The 16,971-nt window shown below is 41.1% G+C and overlaps 1 protein-coding gene across 1 annotated transcript in view; it reads left to right on the plus strand.

Moving 5' to 3' along the window:
- NEK8 (NIMA related kinase 8) overlaps positions 1-16,971 on the plus strand; it is a 108,551-nt gene that overhangs the window by 5,527 nt on the left and 86,053 nt on the right. The window contains exon 2 of the mRNA XM_089682987.1: positions 6,777-6,982. Within this exon, the coding sequence (XP_089539113.1) occupies positions 6,777-6,982 (206 nt within the window). The remainder of the gene's footprint in view (positions 1-6,776; positions 6,983-16,971) is intronic.

The raw sequence follows: 16,971 nt of genomic DNA on the forward strand, positions 1-16,971 counted from the left end.
AAAAAAAAATTGTCCCCTGAAGTAGATCCAGTGTCAGTCACGATGAATGCCGCCGGCCCAAAGAAAAAAAAAAGCGCTCCCGTGAAGTGGAAATAAACTGCCACCGTCACCAAATCAATAGACAAGCGTCAAGTTATTCAGGCTGATGAAAATAACATATTCAATATATTGATTTATGCACTTATCTTTGTTTGACAGCTTTCTGAACTAGAGCCTGCAGTCAGCTTTTCTTTGTTTTTAGAAAGCAGTAGGCGGGCAAATGACATCAAAGAGAGAGCTCTTATATGAACACCCACCACTAATAACAGTCCATGAGCATGCATCCCGGCAGTGTATACCTATGGGCATACTCATGCGCCTGTCAATATACTGAGAATTACATGCATACACTTCCTCTTTACAAATATGTTGTCAGGATGTTGATGGTAAGGGGGGAATGATTGACACCACTGCATGGTGTTGCTGATAGTAGCTGACAATTTCACAGGCTGATTAAGGAAAACAGGAGTGTTGCCATAATCCAAACTTGGTGAAGGTACATAAGTTATATGAATGTTATTGTAAATTGATGTTCCTATTCGTACCCCACAGAACATAAGGCACTTTACATTCATTACTTTTTGGGTTATGCTGCTACCTGCAGGTAAATGGACACTAGCCATAAAAAAGAATTCCCTGCACAGGCATAACCCCTCCCAGCTCAGCTAGGCCTCAGATTTTAGCTACCGTAGGTAATTCTCCTTTGTGGTGTCTAAAGATGTTGCTGTTTGGTGCTGGATCTGGCAGCCAGTAGTCACTGGGGTACCCAGTATCTGGTGACCTCGCTAGCAAAGTGCTGTGGAGTCAGTGTTTCTTGACCTTTATTAAGTCAAGGCACCCTTTAAAATTATGGACAGTCTTGAGGCACCCCATTCTAAAATGTATAAAAATATTCTAAGAGTTTTATACAATGCAGAAACATCCATACACGTAGGACACCCAACGTTAGAGCTGGTTTATTCTTTCAAAGCAAATACACTTTTGCACACTGGTACTGACTAGTATTCCAATGTTTCTCTTCTCCCTCAGTTTTTCTCCATCACTGAGCTAATGTGACCCCATCACTGATGGAGAGGGGCAGGGGGAGAGTCAAACAAGGATGCTGTGCAGGAAACCAACATCCCCCTTATCAACTGATGATATCATTTGTTGTCAGGATGCCGGAGGCTAGAAGGTTGCAGTGGTGTACTGTGAAAACCTGTGGCTTTGTATAACTGAAAGGCAGGCTTGTTCCACCCGCTGGCTTGTATACATGTTTTGGGCAGTTTTTAGACATTTTGCTAAGGTACCCCTGAAGAAACCTCAAGGCACCCTGGTTGAAAATGGCTGGTCCAGGGCAGTGAGCTCCTTGGGGAGTTGAGACCTTGAAGCCCCTGCAAGGCGTGCAAGCTGTTATAAGTGAAGATCGTACATTTTGGTGCTGTGACACGGAAAAGCAAGTTAGTAAGAAACTAAGCGCCTTCTCTTTACATGCAAAAAAGTGATATAAACTACCTTACACAAACATTGTATCTTCTATGCAATAAAATATAAATAATTACTCAACATTTAGTGTGCCAACAAAAATAAAAATATTACAAAAAATGTTTGCTGCTTCTTGAACTGAAAAATCACTTGTGACCAAACAATACAATGAGGTATGGCGCTAAACACACATAGTAGATGAACAATATTGTTCATCTAATATGTATGTTTAGCTCCATACCTTATTTTATTATAAGGAAAAGCAAGTGCCTCTGTATGTGGAAAATGTGTCAGTCACCTAGTGTTCCCTGGTGCTTTGAGCTGGGAGGGCTTATAGAAGTTCAGGACTGGAATGACACATCATCATAGCGTTGTTCAAAAGGGACGGATCAGGCACAGTGATGTCATCGCGCTCACCTGGATGCCATTTTCAGTTTCCCTTGGCACAGAAACCTGTGCAATCAACAGCTCAGCATGGGCAGCTACAGCATAGCATTGGCACAGCTCCACGTCAACTCCTAAAATAATCCAGGACGCCATTTTCAGTTTCCCTTGGCACAGAAGCCTGTGTAATCAACAGCTCAGCATTTGCAGCTACAGCATAGTATTGGCACAGCTCCACGTCATCTCCTAAAATAATCCAGAGCAGCCCTTGCACAACCAGAGTCCTGTAATTGCATCCCTCAGGTTCAGATTGGCTCTGAATCCCTGCCCTTATCTGGTGATTGCAATGTTTTGGGGCAAAGTCAGACGGTTCCTATTTGTCGGGAAAAATTTTCAGTGACCATTTTTGGCTTGCATGACCACCTCTTTTGGGCCTTCATTGATTTGGAATGCATGGGTGCTTTTCTTCCCCTTCCTCTTTTTGTGGGGAGCAGAAGTTGTTGATCAACATTGTGGAGCTTCGGGTGATTTGGCTGGCCTTTCCCTGATCTATGCCTTCCCTCCTTTGCAGCTTCTTCCTCTCCTGTTGCACAGAATCAAGTTGGAGTACATTCTGGTGATTAAGATCTCATCTGGTTGGCCAAGAAAAACATGGTATGCGGACATTGTCTCTTGGCATGTGAGTCATGGGCTCTCCCAGATCATTCAAACTTTTTTGCAGCAGGACCCAATCTTTCTTCCTGTTTAATAGTTGTGGCTTTTCATGGCTGTTGAAGCTCAAGCCCTGAGGTATACGGGTGTTTGTGACTGTCATTTCTGCCCTTCTCAAGGCAAAAAAAATCAGCCTCCAGAAAAGTGTATCATCATATAAGGAAGGCTTATTTCACTTGGTGTGAGGCTTGCAAGTTTGATCCTTCACAATATATTTTAGGTGCATTTTGGTTTTTCTCCAGTCTTGTGTGGAGATGTCTATGACATTAAGTACCAGCAAGGGGAAAATCTCAGTCTTTCCTGTTTTAAAGACCTTTCCCATCTGATTTCTTAGTAAAATCCTTTGTGCAGGGCTTCATATGGATTGTGGCCGCCTTTGACTCCATTGGACCTTTATTTGATGTTAAAATTTGTTTGTGAAATACGCTTGTGAGCCACAAAATTTCTAAAGTGAGTATCGTGCTATATCATTAATAATATGGTTTGCTGACATTAATACACATTCTCATAACCATGTGTTACAAAACCACAAATAAAACCACTTAAATGTCGCACTCCATAAACACTGCAATTGGTATTGAACTTTTATAAGTTCATTAATAAATCATCAATTGTTTGTCATTAATCCTGTGCTTAATTCAAAATAGCATTTGCAACATGTGACATGATTATAGAAAATTATATAGTGAAAAATTATATAAATTAAATGAATATTTAAATCTAAATAAATAAAAATAAATAAAAAATAAAATATTATAAATAGTGATAGTCCCAAAAGTGAATTCATATGATTCAAGCGGTGTCTATTTCTTGTGTGAGTGCCCTCCGAATTAGAATATCAATATGCGCTCACCTCAATGAAAGCCTAACATATAATTTAGGCAAACATAACTTTGTGTCCTAATAATGGCTGGACCTTTCAGCTGCTCTGCGTTTGCGATCTGCTGGATAATAGATGTCCACTGGAGTTTCCTGGATAATCCAATCCTTAATTATGGATAGGGGTGCATGGACCTCTCCCTCTGTTTACTGAAGGATTACTCCTCCGTCTCTCTGTTTGTCCATCGTTTAAATATATGAAAGAAAGGAAATATAGTGTCTTATCCTTTTTAAAAGCCGTTTAATTTGTACCCAATATGCTTATACACTCACAATGTATACATAGATATCACGCTTTGTATTAGATAAAGAGCCTCCTTTGTGTGTGTGTCGCACACAGCCTATACTTGCTGTCTAGTCCTTGAGTGCGTGGTGACGTCAGAGCCCCTCCCCTACACGTTGCGCCACCGGGTCACGTGGCTTCGTCAGGGGGATGTCAGGGGAGGTGGTCATGCTGCTCACAAGAAGCGTTTTTATAAGATAACCTCACGAGACCCTCCCAAATGCCCAGAATGCACTGAAAAATAGTAAATAATTAACTATTTGAGACATTTTCTGAGAAATAGAGAAAGCACCATTTTTTTTGATGGGAGTTGCAACTGTAGCAAAAGTGGCTCGTGAAACAAACTTGGCATTGTGGGAGGAGCTACATAGTGCTGTAATGCCTCCGGATGCATTCTGGAATGAACACAACACTCCTTGTGCTTTTTTGCTGTGTTTTGATGTGTTTCAGTACAGTTCTGTGCAGAAATAATGCGGCACGTTCTACCATTTTTTCCTGCATGCGAAACCTGGAACTGACTGCGCTGGTGTAATAGGTCCATTTGAATACATAGAAAACGCTGTGCATGCATTTTTGATGAAGAAAAAAGGCTCTGGACAGCATCTGGATATGGACCAGCCCAAAAACACCTCTAAACACAAATGCGCATTAACGCATTTACACGTGGTTATAAGCATTTGGTGTTTGAAACGCTGGTAAACTCTACCCTGAACGCAATTTTTGTGCTTTCAAAAAAATGCCTGCCAGCTCAACTGCCTGTAAACTGCTGTAAACGACACGTAGGAAAACATAAAGGAGAGTTTAGGGGCTGCTGAAAAAACACAGTCTAGCAGCTGCAGAGTACATGAGCCCTTTAGCCCTTAGATCCCGCTGTGAGTATAACAAGCATGCTTTACTGCATATACAGACTGATTTTACTGTTGTGAGCTTAGTAACACTTTAAGTAGTCCTCACTGTTCAAAAGGTTGTGTCCTAAGTAATCATGTCCTGTGGTGTAATAAAAGTTAGGATTTATTGTTTACCTGTAAAATCCTTTTCGTGGAGTACATCACAGGACACTGAGCACCCGCTCTGAAGGTGGCAGCATAACCCCAGTAGTTATGAGTATTAACTTTATTGTGTCCTGTGATGTACTCCAAGAAAAGGATTTTACTGGTAAAGTATAATTCCTAATTTTTTTTTACACCACGGGACATGATTACTTAGGACACAACCTTTTTTGGGAACATGTTACGTATTCCACCCGTCCTCCATCTGCTCCCTGATACCCGAGTTCCCCGTACCAGCTGTAAGTTTTTTAAATCGGCGTGGCCGTGCTCCACCCACAAGCCCATATCATTTACTCACAGAGTTCTGTGAACGAATGAACTACAAGTCCCAACATCCTTTGCAATGTCGGCTTGTAATTCTCAATGAACTACTGCGCCTCTGTGGAGCACTGTTGTAGTTCATTCAGTCTTCCTGTCAGTGTTAAGCTGTCTGCTCATACGAGATACGAGCACACAGATTAAACTGACAGTCTGCTGGAAACCTGCATGGCAGCAGTGATTTGCTGGTCACTGGTGCAGTGCTGTACAGGCTAAATGCTTTATCTGCAAAAAAATGTGCATTTATGAACTGTGAACTTATCCTTTAAACCAAAAACCCTAATGCTTCTTGGTGAATTTATACTTTAATGCTGTATTTTAAAGGCAGCTTTGTCACCCAAGTAAAATAGGCAGCAAGGCATCTGTCCATCCTGCCTTAGATTGCCAGAGTACCCAGACTTTCAATGAGCTTGTTCTAGACTCACCCATCATGTTAGTGTAGAACAAACTTGGCTAAAGTGTCACTAAACCCACAACAGTAAAATCAGTCTGTATATACAGTAAAGCATGTTTGTTATACTCACTGTGGAACCTAAGGGGTTAATTCTCTGCATTGTGTAAAAACGCTGATTAATCCTGACTTCTCTGTTCCTCCCATTATTCCAGTGCCCCCCTCTTATCTCCTGATAAGACATGTCGTGTGAAGTCACTCTGCACATGCTCTGTTTGGTGTGTATTGCTAGTGAGGGTTTTTTTTTCCCTTGGGAGAGTGCATGTGATCATCACAGGGCCAATCAGCCCTGTCCAGACAGAGGTCGGGTTCTGCATCCTCCTAAAGCAGAAAGAAAACTCCTCCTACAAGCTTTAACCAGTTCTCTGCCTGACACTGATAGCAGTCACAAAACTGCTCCAACTGCTGATGAGAAAAGGTATGTAGTAGTTTATATTGACTAAAATAACTCCAATTTTATGTTCTGTGTACTGTGGGAGACCAGATATAGTGAATGGTCCCGAGTTTAGTAACACTTCAAAAAGTTCATTCTCTTTTCACATGAAGAGTTTTTTTTTAAAAAAAGTTAGATGTTCTCTGTGTGATATTGGTTGATTCATATATAACAGCTTATGTTTGCTCTCTGATTGACCCCCTACATGATCTGGTAGTCACTCAGTCACAGCTAACCATGATTAAAATGCTCAGCTGTCACTATAATATATGGTCATCTGAAGGCTATGAGCAAACGGGTCATTGTTGTCTCTAGGTCCTTCTAATAAAAACATAAATTTCAGATTTCATTTTATACAACCAACAAGCTTCTGAATTGTTTATTTTTTTATGGGTGTCAGGAACCTGGAGAAAATGCCACTTTGTCTTGTACAGATTTTTATTTGCATAAAATCTCATCTGGAATTATTATGGTAAACAGTTAACAAGCTTTTTTGAATTTTTCAATTTGAAAAATGTATCGCACAAGTGACCACCTGTATTCATCCTTGATTTTCTCTTACATGGCAATGCTCCATTGTCACTGCTTCTAGCACCAATTTAGTTTAGACTCATTTATGGTAACCTACTAGATTTATGGCACAATGTGTAACATTTTGTGGAAGTAGCACATAACCAGTGTCATTCAGGTGACTTTTCAAAACATAGTTCTTCAGTGATCTGTGGGGTCTCTTCTAGCTGGCAATTCATATTTGTGTGTCTGCAGGATTGTGCACCTCTGTCTGAGAAAAGCAGACCAGAAGCTGGTGATCATCAAACAAATACCTGTGGAGCAGATGACCAAAGATGAGCGTCTTGCAGCCCAGAATGAATGTCAAGTGCTGAAACTATTAAATCATCCAAACATCATTGAATACTATGAGAATTTCTTAGAAGACAAGGCCCTTATGATTGCAATGGAGTATGCTCCTGGTGAGTAAACAGGATTTACCCCTGCAAACGTGGTCAGTGGTATGATATTTGAAATTTCTGATGACGTGCCTGCAGTTATACAATCTATATTAGTCTGTAAAAGTTTTTGCTGCTATTTACATTTTAAAATTTGTGACTATTAACTGATGAAGCTCATTAGCCACAAAAGTTATTAATGGTCTTTGAAGTCCTTAGGCTTTGCAGTCTTAGCATTTGCCAGGCTGGGTTCCCTATTGTTGACATCAGTGGACCATTCTTGTGCAATGTGTGCTGAAACTTGTAGTCTTTTTTTTTTTGGGAGACAGGGTGACAACACAGGTGCATGCCTGGGGGACAGAGCATTATCAAAATATAATAGAAAGTCCTTGTTCAGGCACTATCTGGATCACTGGATAACACTTTAAGGAAAGCTAAAACAGGAAAAAAATAGAGAATACTTTTGTATTTGGGTTTGCATACACTTTTAAGTGCTGGTTCACATATACTATGTTGCCAAAAGTATTGGGACGCCTGCCTTTACACACACATGAATTTTAGTGGCATCCCAGTCTTAGTCCGTAGGGTTCAATATTGAGTTGACCCGCCCTTTGCAGCTATAACAGCTTCAACTCTTCTGGAAAGGCTGTCCACAAGGTTTAGGAGTGTGTCTATGGGAATGTTTGATCATTCTTCCAGATGCTCTGCCCACAGGGCCATGTCATTGATTCACAGATCCCTGTGAATCAGCGAACTACAAGTATTGACAGCTTTTACGGCTGTTGGATTGTAGTTCTCAATGAACTACCATGGCGCCGCATTGCTCAGGTGGGATTTTAGCCCATTCTTCCACACAAACAGTCTTTAAATCTTGAAGGATCTGTGGGCCTCTTCTGTGAACTCTGATCTTTAGTCCTTTCCATAGATTTCTATTGGATTTAAGTCAAGTGATTGGCTGGGCTATTCTTGCAGCTTTATTTTCTTTCTTTGAAACCAATTGAGAGTTTCCTTGGCTTTGTGTTTGAGGTCATTGTCTTGCTGAAATGTCCACCCTCGTTTCATCTTCATCGTCCTTGTAGATGGCAACAGATTTTTATCAAGAATGTCTTGGTCCATTTTTCCTTTCATCTTTCCTTTAAGCACATGAAGTTTGCCAGTACCGTATGCTGAAAAACAGACCCACACCTTGATGTTCCCACCTCCATGCTTCACTGTTGGTATGATGTTTTTGGGGTGATGTGCAGTGCCATTTGACCTCCAAACATGGTGTGTATTATGGCAGCCACAGAGTTCAATTTTGGTCTCATCTGACCAGACTATATTCTCCCAGTTATTCACAGGCTTGTCTAAATGTTGTGCAGAAAATTTTAAATGAGCTTCAACATGTTTTTCTTCAGCAATGGAGTCTTATGTGGTGAGCGTGCATACAGACCATGGTGGTTGAGTGCATTACTTATTGTTTTCTTTGAAACAATTGTCTCTTAGATTGTAAGCTCCAAGGAGCAGGGCTCTCCTAACCCTCTTGTATTGAACTGTATTGTTACTGTATTGTCTCCCGTTATATTGTAAAGCGCTGAGCAAACTCTTGGCGCTATATAAATCCTGTATAATAATAATAATACCTGGTAATTCCAAGTCTTTATGAAGCTCTCCACAAGTGGTCCTTAGCTCTTGGACAACTCTTCTGAATATTCTTTCCACTTCTCTGTCAGAAATCTTGCGAGGAGCATCTGGTTGTGGCCGGTTTATGGTGAAATTATGTTTTTTTTCCAGTTTCGGATTATGGCCCCAACAGTGCTCACTGGAACATTCAGAGGTTTAGAAATCCTTCTGTACCCAATGCCATCAGTATGGTTTGCAACAGTAAGGTAGGGAAAGTCTTGAGAGAGCTCTTTGGTTTTACTCATGAGATGTTTCTTCTGTGACACCTTGATAATGAGACACCTTTTTGTAGGCCATCAGTTAAGACTAAACCAGTTGATATTAATTTGCACTGACAAGGGGCAGGATTGCTTTCTAATTACTGATAGATTTCAGCTAGTGTCTTAGCTTTCCATGCCTCTTTGCACCTCCCTTTCTTCATGTATTCAATACTTTTTCCCTGGTCATTCTATTTTATTACACATAACTTAAATCTGAACTTGTTTGTTTTGGTTTCTTTGTATGTATGGATTACATGGGTTGTTACTGATATGTGGTGAACATTTCATGTCAATAGCACTATTAGAAATATATTTACTGAGAAATATGGTGATGTGTTCAATACTTATTTTACCCGCTGTATACAAGGGTTCGAATTCTTTGTATGATTCAGGGTACACGTAACACCTGTGAATAGGTATACAATGTCCCGATTTTCACTAATAACGTGACCAATTTAATTATTGTTAGTGGCAGTTCTGGAATAGGCCTACACAGAAAGCCAAAAGTTTACTAGGCTCAAAACGTGCAAGAAGAGAAGAGAGGAAGGTGTTCTGTAGTCCTGCGATAGGGTGACAGTGGTGCTGCTCTGTAGATACAGTACAGTGAGTGAGTGTTGTAGTACTGGGAAATTGGAAATTTGTTACCGACGGGGTCACCAGATGAAAATACAGCAAAAATGGCCTTTAAAGAGAAACTAATGTGACCACCTCATCTGAAGATTGGTAAGCTAAAATATACTAAAGTATTGTTTGAGAATTTAGATATGGTTTACGAGAATATAAAATATAGAACAACTGGCACTTAGTAAGGAATAGCAGAGATCTGGAAATTGTCAGCTCACCACTTTCACTAAAAAGCAGTTCGTTCTACATTGCCACAGCATCTAGTGTTAAAAGATGTTTCCGGGGACAAGCAGGCGATGCCGTCACGTACAAGGCCTACTTATCTATTGCCCGTCCATGAATACCTTTATTTTTCAACAAAGCTTGTCATCAACCTCTGTCACCTCCTTAACTACTACATCTGGAATGCTTATGGATGAAAAACCATATGCTGAAAGACTTAAATATTTCTCTGAAATTAGAAAATATCTACCAATAATTATTTTTCCTGACCAGGTCTTTGTTATTATACAGGATTTATATAGCGCCAACAGTTTGCTCAGCGCTTTACAATATAACGGGAGAATTGTTGATGTTATATGTATGCTGATTGCTGTAAGAGCACAGATTTTTCTCATTGCCTCTGCTGCGTACACAAACCTTATTGTTCAATTCATTTAGCAATGCCAGAATGCCAGCCAGCAAGTTTAGTTACAGCTTCTAGGAGGCTTTAAACCGGGGCTTAAAATTTCAAGTCTTGAGCTACTAGCCAGGCCTTAGAGTTACTCACCACCAACAAACACACACAAACAGAGACACCTGTACACACACACAGACATGTACATACACACACAGAAACATGTACACACACAGAGACACATGTACACACACACAGACGTACATACACACACAGAAACATGTACACACACACACACAGAGACACATGTACACACACATACAGACACGTACACACACAAACAGAGACACCTGTACACACACACAGACATGTACATACACACATACACACACAGAAACATGTACACACATACAGACACATGTATACACACACGGGCACATACAGACACGCATACACACAGATACATGTACATACACAGAAATACACACGCACAGACACATGTACATACACACAGACACATGAACATACATAAACAGACATATGTACATACACACAGACACATGCACACACACAAATACATGTACATACACGCAGACACATGTACAGATACACACATGTACATACACACACACATGTACAATTGTACATGCATACACAAACACACACACATGTACACGTACACACACACCCACCCACCCACCCCCCCCCATAAAAAGTTGCAGTACTTCGTTGTTCACTCACAGAGCCAGGTACTGCACTCTAGGGGGAAGCAGAGAGCACAGCACACACTCCTTGCTTTGCTTTCACTGCGATCAGCTATTGAGCAGTCTGACGGCTCCCAGTGCCAATGACAGATCCGGCCTGAGCTCCGAGCCTGCTCAGCAAGACGGCCCTGGGGGGCACACTCGCCCCCGTCATAATTTCCACTTCCCATTGGCGAGCAGGCGAGTGGAAATTTCAGGCCCTGCTTTAAACACTTTCTAAGTTTTTGTAAATCATGTTTGCGCATTTAAGTTGTAAATAGGTATGTTTAAAAATTCTAAAAATACATGAAAGTATTTGTTGATCTGCCAGAAATCAAGTGTGCACCTAACTTCCTGTTTGAGCTGACAACACCGTGCCTTTTCTGCATAGAAATTCCAGCCAGCGTTGTCATCCCTGCCTGCTTGACTACTGAACTCCATTTATCATCCACCCCTCTCCACTCCACTCCACTCCACATGTATACATTGATTTATTTCCAGCAAAGCAATGTTCCTGCTTTGACTCCTGTTCACGCACTGTGAGGGAGATTTACTAAAACTGGTGCACTCAAAATCTGGTGCTGATGTGTATAGTAGCCAATCAGCTTCTAACTTCAGTTTGTTCAGCAAGCTTTACCAATAGAACCTGGAAGCTGATTGGTTTCTGTGCAGAGTTGCTCCAGATTTTGCACTCTCCTGTTTTAGTGAATCTCTCCCTGTATGTAGGGAAGGGCTGTTTTGAGAAGCAGTTCTGTAGGCATGTTTACATCAATAGGAACTGAGCTTCCAACAGCTGCCCCTGCAAGAATGTTACAAGCCTGGTGATGTCACAGGGTGCAATAAAAGCCCTACAGCAGTGACATGGGGAAAGGTAGACACAGTACACATTAGTACACTCAGCATTTAGCCCCTCTGCACGAGGCTCCAGCATTTAGTAGCGGGTGGGGGCACAGGTTTACTGCCCTGCCCCACTGTCAGCAGCCTGTCAAACTCTGTAAGGGGCTGGTGGCTGCTGCGGCGGGATGGTGCACCCAGCGGTACTTACATTTAGGGTAGTATGCACCCAGAGCCATTGAACACAGGTTGCTTGTGATCTGAACATCCAATGCTGGAACCTCATGCACCAGGGTTAAATGCCCAGTATGTATGAGACGTAAACAAGTTCATGATTTAATTTCACCTCTAATATGCTATAGGTCAGCTTGACTAGAATAGAATCCTTGGTTTGACAAAATATTACCAATGCTGTATAAGCCTTTATCCAGTGTTCAGATTGGGAAGGAAGGCTCAATTCCAACATGTTGAATGGCCTGTTTTAGCTCCCACATCAAGGTTGCCAACTCATTGGTTACATACCTAAAGCTGCCTATAGGCTTGTAAGGGCAAACTATGTCTCATCTTTACAAGTTTATAGTCTGTACAGTGCTCCCCTTCTACATAGGCACAAATGAGCACATTAATGTTTGTACCATGATCGTTCTTTAGGAAAATTGGCAGCTAGATCCTGCACTTAATGTCATGCAATGTATAGACCTATATGGAAATGCTGATACCTTTAGGGCTCATTCACACAAGCGGCAGACTCTGCTGACCTTCTGAAAACTGATCTGTGGTGGATTGCTTTTTCAGCGTCAGTTTAAAGCTGGTTTACATTCATACTGCTGCCTTGTGAAGGCCAGTTTTTTTCCCCCAATGGGAATTTTACATTATTTATTTATTTCAGGTACTTATATAGCTCCGCCCATTTACGCAGTGCTTTACATATATATTGTACATTCACATCAGTCCCTAACCCTCAAGGGGCGTACAATCTAAGGTCCCTAACTCACATTCATACATACACATACTAGGGACAATTTAGACAGGATCCAATTAACCTACCTGCATGTCTTTGGAGTGTGGGAGGAAACCGGAGTATTCGGAGGAAACCCATGCAGGCACAGGGAGAACATGCAAGCTCCAGGCAGGTGGTGCCGTGGTGGGGAAACGAACCTACGACCCTAGTACTGCCAGGCGGAACTGCTAACCATTTAGCCACTGTACATTGAATCTCCCTGCTGCAACCTCCATAGCTGTGTTTGACATGCAGTTGCGGCACAGTCCATTTGATTTCAGTGGGTGTTTTTGACAGGCGGGAGCTGCCTATCAAACCCAACATGCTGAATTAAAATTGCTACATTGAGAATCAAAGCATCGTAATAACTTCGGCAATGCAAACAGGCCTGAGTGACTGCCTTGTCATATTGTAGGTAGGCATTCGGGGGTGATAAAAACAAGGATTAACCATGTGTGTTAGCTGCCTTCCCCAGCCATGCATGTGAACTTAAGGCTTAAGGTTTTTTACCTTCATACATTCTATGCATGAAGGTAAAAAAAAATCTTGTGTGTGCAGCCCCCCTCCTATTACTTACCTGAGCCCAATCTCGATCCAGTGATGTGCATGAGAGCAATAACTTTCCCAGGTCCCTCCCTCCTCATTGGCTCCCACTGCTGTCAATCACAGCCAGTGAGGAGGGACCAGGGGAAGGGGCCAAGCTGCACTCTGTGTGTCCTATAGAATAACAGAGGTGGTCTGGGAGCGAGCACGCATGAATGCCCCCAGAGCTGGCAGCTTGATCTGGGGGCACCCAGCAGAAGGGAGGAGCCAGGAGCGCTGGCTGGGGACCCTGAAGAGGAGGATCGAGACTGCTTTGTGCTAAACCATTACACAGAGCAGGTAAGTATAACATTTGTTATTTATTGTTAATCGGAATCTTTAGTATCACTTTAGCCATAGAACCTGTGTCGACAGGCTTTTATTCACTACTAGTGGGTTTTGCTATGAGAATACAAAATCCACTTTAAGCAGGTCAGAAGGAGGTAAACTGCAGGTCATATACTCGTGTAAGTGAATTCTGAATGATCACAGAAGTGTCTCATACTGATACAGAAGTGATTCTGTTGACACAAGACCAAAGTCCTTTGTGCAATTTAGCCTATAAGGGCTCATGTGCACTGCAGCTGATAAACTCACGTTTAGGAGCTGTTCAGCGTTTTTTTTTCAGGAGCCCCTGAACTCACCCTAATGTTTTCCTATGTGTCCATGTACACATCTTCGTTTACAGTCGTTTACAGGCATTTGAGTTTACAGTCGTTTTTTTTGAATGCAGAAAACTTGCGTTCAGCAGTCGATTTTATCAGCGTTTCAAACTCAAAACGCATGTAAACGTGGCAAATCGTGTTTAGAAGTGTTTGCGTTTTAAATTTTTTTTTTAACTCTTCCAGTTTCCGATGCTGTCTAGAGCCTTTTTTTCATCATGAAAAATGCATGCAAAGAGTTTTCAGGGTACTCAGATGGACAAAACACTTAACACAGGATGTTCCTACCAAGCTTGTCACACATTGTAATGACCAATTCACACCTCAGACCTCTCCCACCCATGGAAACAAAAGATATGTTAATGACCATTCACACCTCAAATTCCTCATGAAGACCCCCTGCCAGGTGGCCTTAACCATTAGCCGCCCGGCCAATGGCCGTTTGGCGGCTTCAGATGTGCTCCTCCATATTGGGTGCACGCCATTTGGCGTGCTCCCGCACATGCGCCGTTTGCGCTAGTGCAGAGCGGCGCAGCAGTGCGATCTGTCGGCGGCCGTGCACCTCGGACACGGCCGATGACTGATCCTCCCGTTGCTGGTACCATGTGACCTGCTGTGACCAATCACAGCAGGTCACATGACAGTTGTATACATGGATGGCTTCATTCATGATGCCATCCATTGTATACTAGTGCCTAGCTGTGAATGGTCACAGCTAATCACATGCACATGTCATGTGATTAGCTGTGACCAAATCACAGCTAAGCACAAAAAAAAAAAAAAAAAGCTGAATGAATCGATTTCATTCAGGTAAATGCTTGCTTATAGCAAAGTAATTCTTTGCTATAAGCAAATTGTGTAAAAAAAAAGAAATACTGATCACTTCCCCAAAGTAGTACAATGTTACTATGGTAACATTGTACTATTTTGGTCATAGTAAAATATGAAAAGAAATCTTAAAAAAAAATGTAATAAAAAATTAAATATACTATAAAAATAAAAAAAATATATATATTTTTTTTTTTTCATACTGTCACCAGTCAGTGTCCCTGTTCACCGCCATGCCAGTTATATGATGACGCTGTACTGCACTGGTGACAGTATGTAAAAAAAAAATAGTGAAAATAATTTTTTTCATTTTTTCATTTTTGGAAAAATTATGACAAAAAAATACAACTTCAAAAAACTCGCCATGCCTCTTATGAAGTACGTCGGACTGTCTACTCTACAAAAAGGGGTCATTTGGGGATATCTGTACTATTCTGACATTCTTGGACCTCAAGAAAGTAGATTGGCCGTCAGTACTTCAGGATTGATAAATTTTCAGATCTATACCATAGTTTGTGAACTCTATAACTTTCCTACAAACTAAAAAATACATCCTAATTTGGGTTATTTTCACCAAAGACATGTAGCAGAATACATCTCGGCCTAAATTTATGAAGAACAATTATTTATTTGTAAACTTTTATAACAGAAACAAAGAAAAATGTGTTTTTTTTTCAAAATTTTTGGTCTTTTTTTGTTAATTTAGCAAAAAATAAAAACCCCAGCGGTGATTAAATACCACCAAAAGAAAGCTCTAGTTGTGTGAAAAAAATGATAAAATTTTAGTTTGGGTACAGTGTTGTATGACCGTGCAATTGTCATTCAAAGTGTGAGAGCGCTGAAACCTGAAAAATGGCCTGGGCAGGAAGGTGTAAAATTGCACGGTATTGAAACGGTTAATGACTCACTCCACCAGACACCTTCCCACCCTTGGAAACAAAAGAAATGTTAATGAGCAACTCACACCTAAGCTATTCTCAACACATACTGCTGTCTCTGCTTCTACTCTCTGTATTTCTCTGAAACAGTCTGAAATAGTTAATAATTTAGCAATTATCAGTGTATTCTGGGCATTTGGGAGGTTCTCCTGTGGTTATCTGTAAAAAAGGCTTCTAAATGCAAACGCACATAACGCATTATGCAAACGCGGCTTAACAGACATTTTTTAACCTACGTTTTCCAGCAGTCAGTTTCCATCGTTCAGAAGTGTCCTGTGTACATGGGGCCTAAATGTAATTGTCTTCATAACCCTGAAATCCTGAGCTGAAATCCAGTGAAAAATCTTTGCTATCCTAGTTAATAAGCTGATCTTTGGTTTATCATCTGTTCTGTGTATAATTCTTATTCCTTCATTTATGTATCACCCCCATTGGTCACACCCAGCTGAAAGTACCTCACTTGTTTTCCTTTTCTGTGTATGCTGCTTTGTTACTTTTATTGTAATCTGATAACAGGACCGAAACCAGCTGCTTATGTAAATTCAGGTCAGAAAACAGAGTGACTCAGATTGTTGACATAAGGAAGGTCATTCATTGTTTTGTAATACATATTCTTCAGTGATTACAGGAATGTGGCCTCATCTTGTCTATTAGTGACAGCTCAGGCCTTGCCACTATAATGTATAAAGTAAAAACAGTTCCACCTTGGCTTTAGTTCATAAGTACCAATTTTATTAAAACACACCTTTCCCCCCTTCCTCGAAAAATCACATCAGCATAGAGTTCTGCTTTTTGGTATGAAATCTTTTAACATTCATTAGTTAATTACAGTTTTTCCATTTCCTGATTGAGTGAGGCACTGGGGATGTAGCAAGGGCCTTACAGATGCACCCTGGGAAGACTTCATCCCCAGTGTCTTCCCCCTCACGGTCACATGGTCTAGGAGGCATAAGAAGTAATAGGAGATGGATTCTTCTGCCATTAGTGAAATTTGGCCACCAAGAGAAGAGTGGAGAGGAAAAGAAAAATAAGGCATGCGAAGAATAAAATGCCTGCAGTTATCTCTAAGTATTTGTTTGTAGATTGTCATTACTACATATTTCTGGTTCCAAAGGAGCTTTATTGAGGTATCAAATGCAAACGTAGAGAGAGAACATTCATTTTAACGATCAAGAAAAAGTATCCGTGTAGAAGAACGAAGGTATAAACCCATGCAGGGGCCATTAGCATAACAGTAGTATATAGTTGGTATTAGTGGTGCACA

Source organism: Staurois parvus, unplaced genomic scaffold (genome assembly GCF_062004578.1).
Source record: "Staurois parvus isolate SC_StPar_1 unplaced genomic scaffold, SC_StPar_1.0 ptg000299l, whole genome shotgun sequence".
NCBI lineage: Eukaryota > Metazoa > Chordata > Amphibia > Anura > Ranidae > Staurois > Staurois parvus.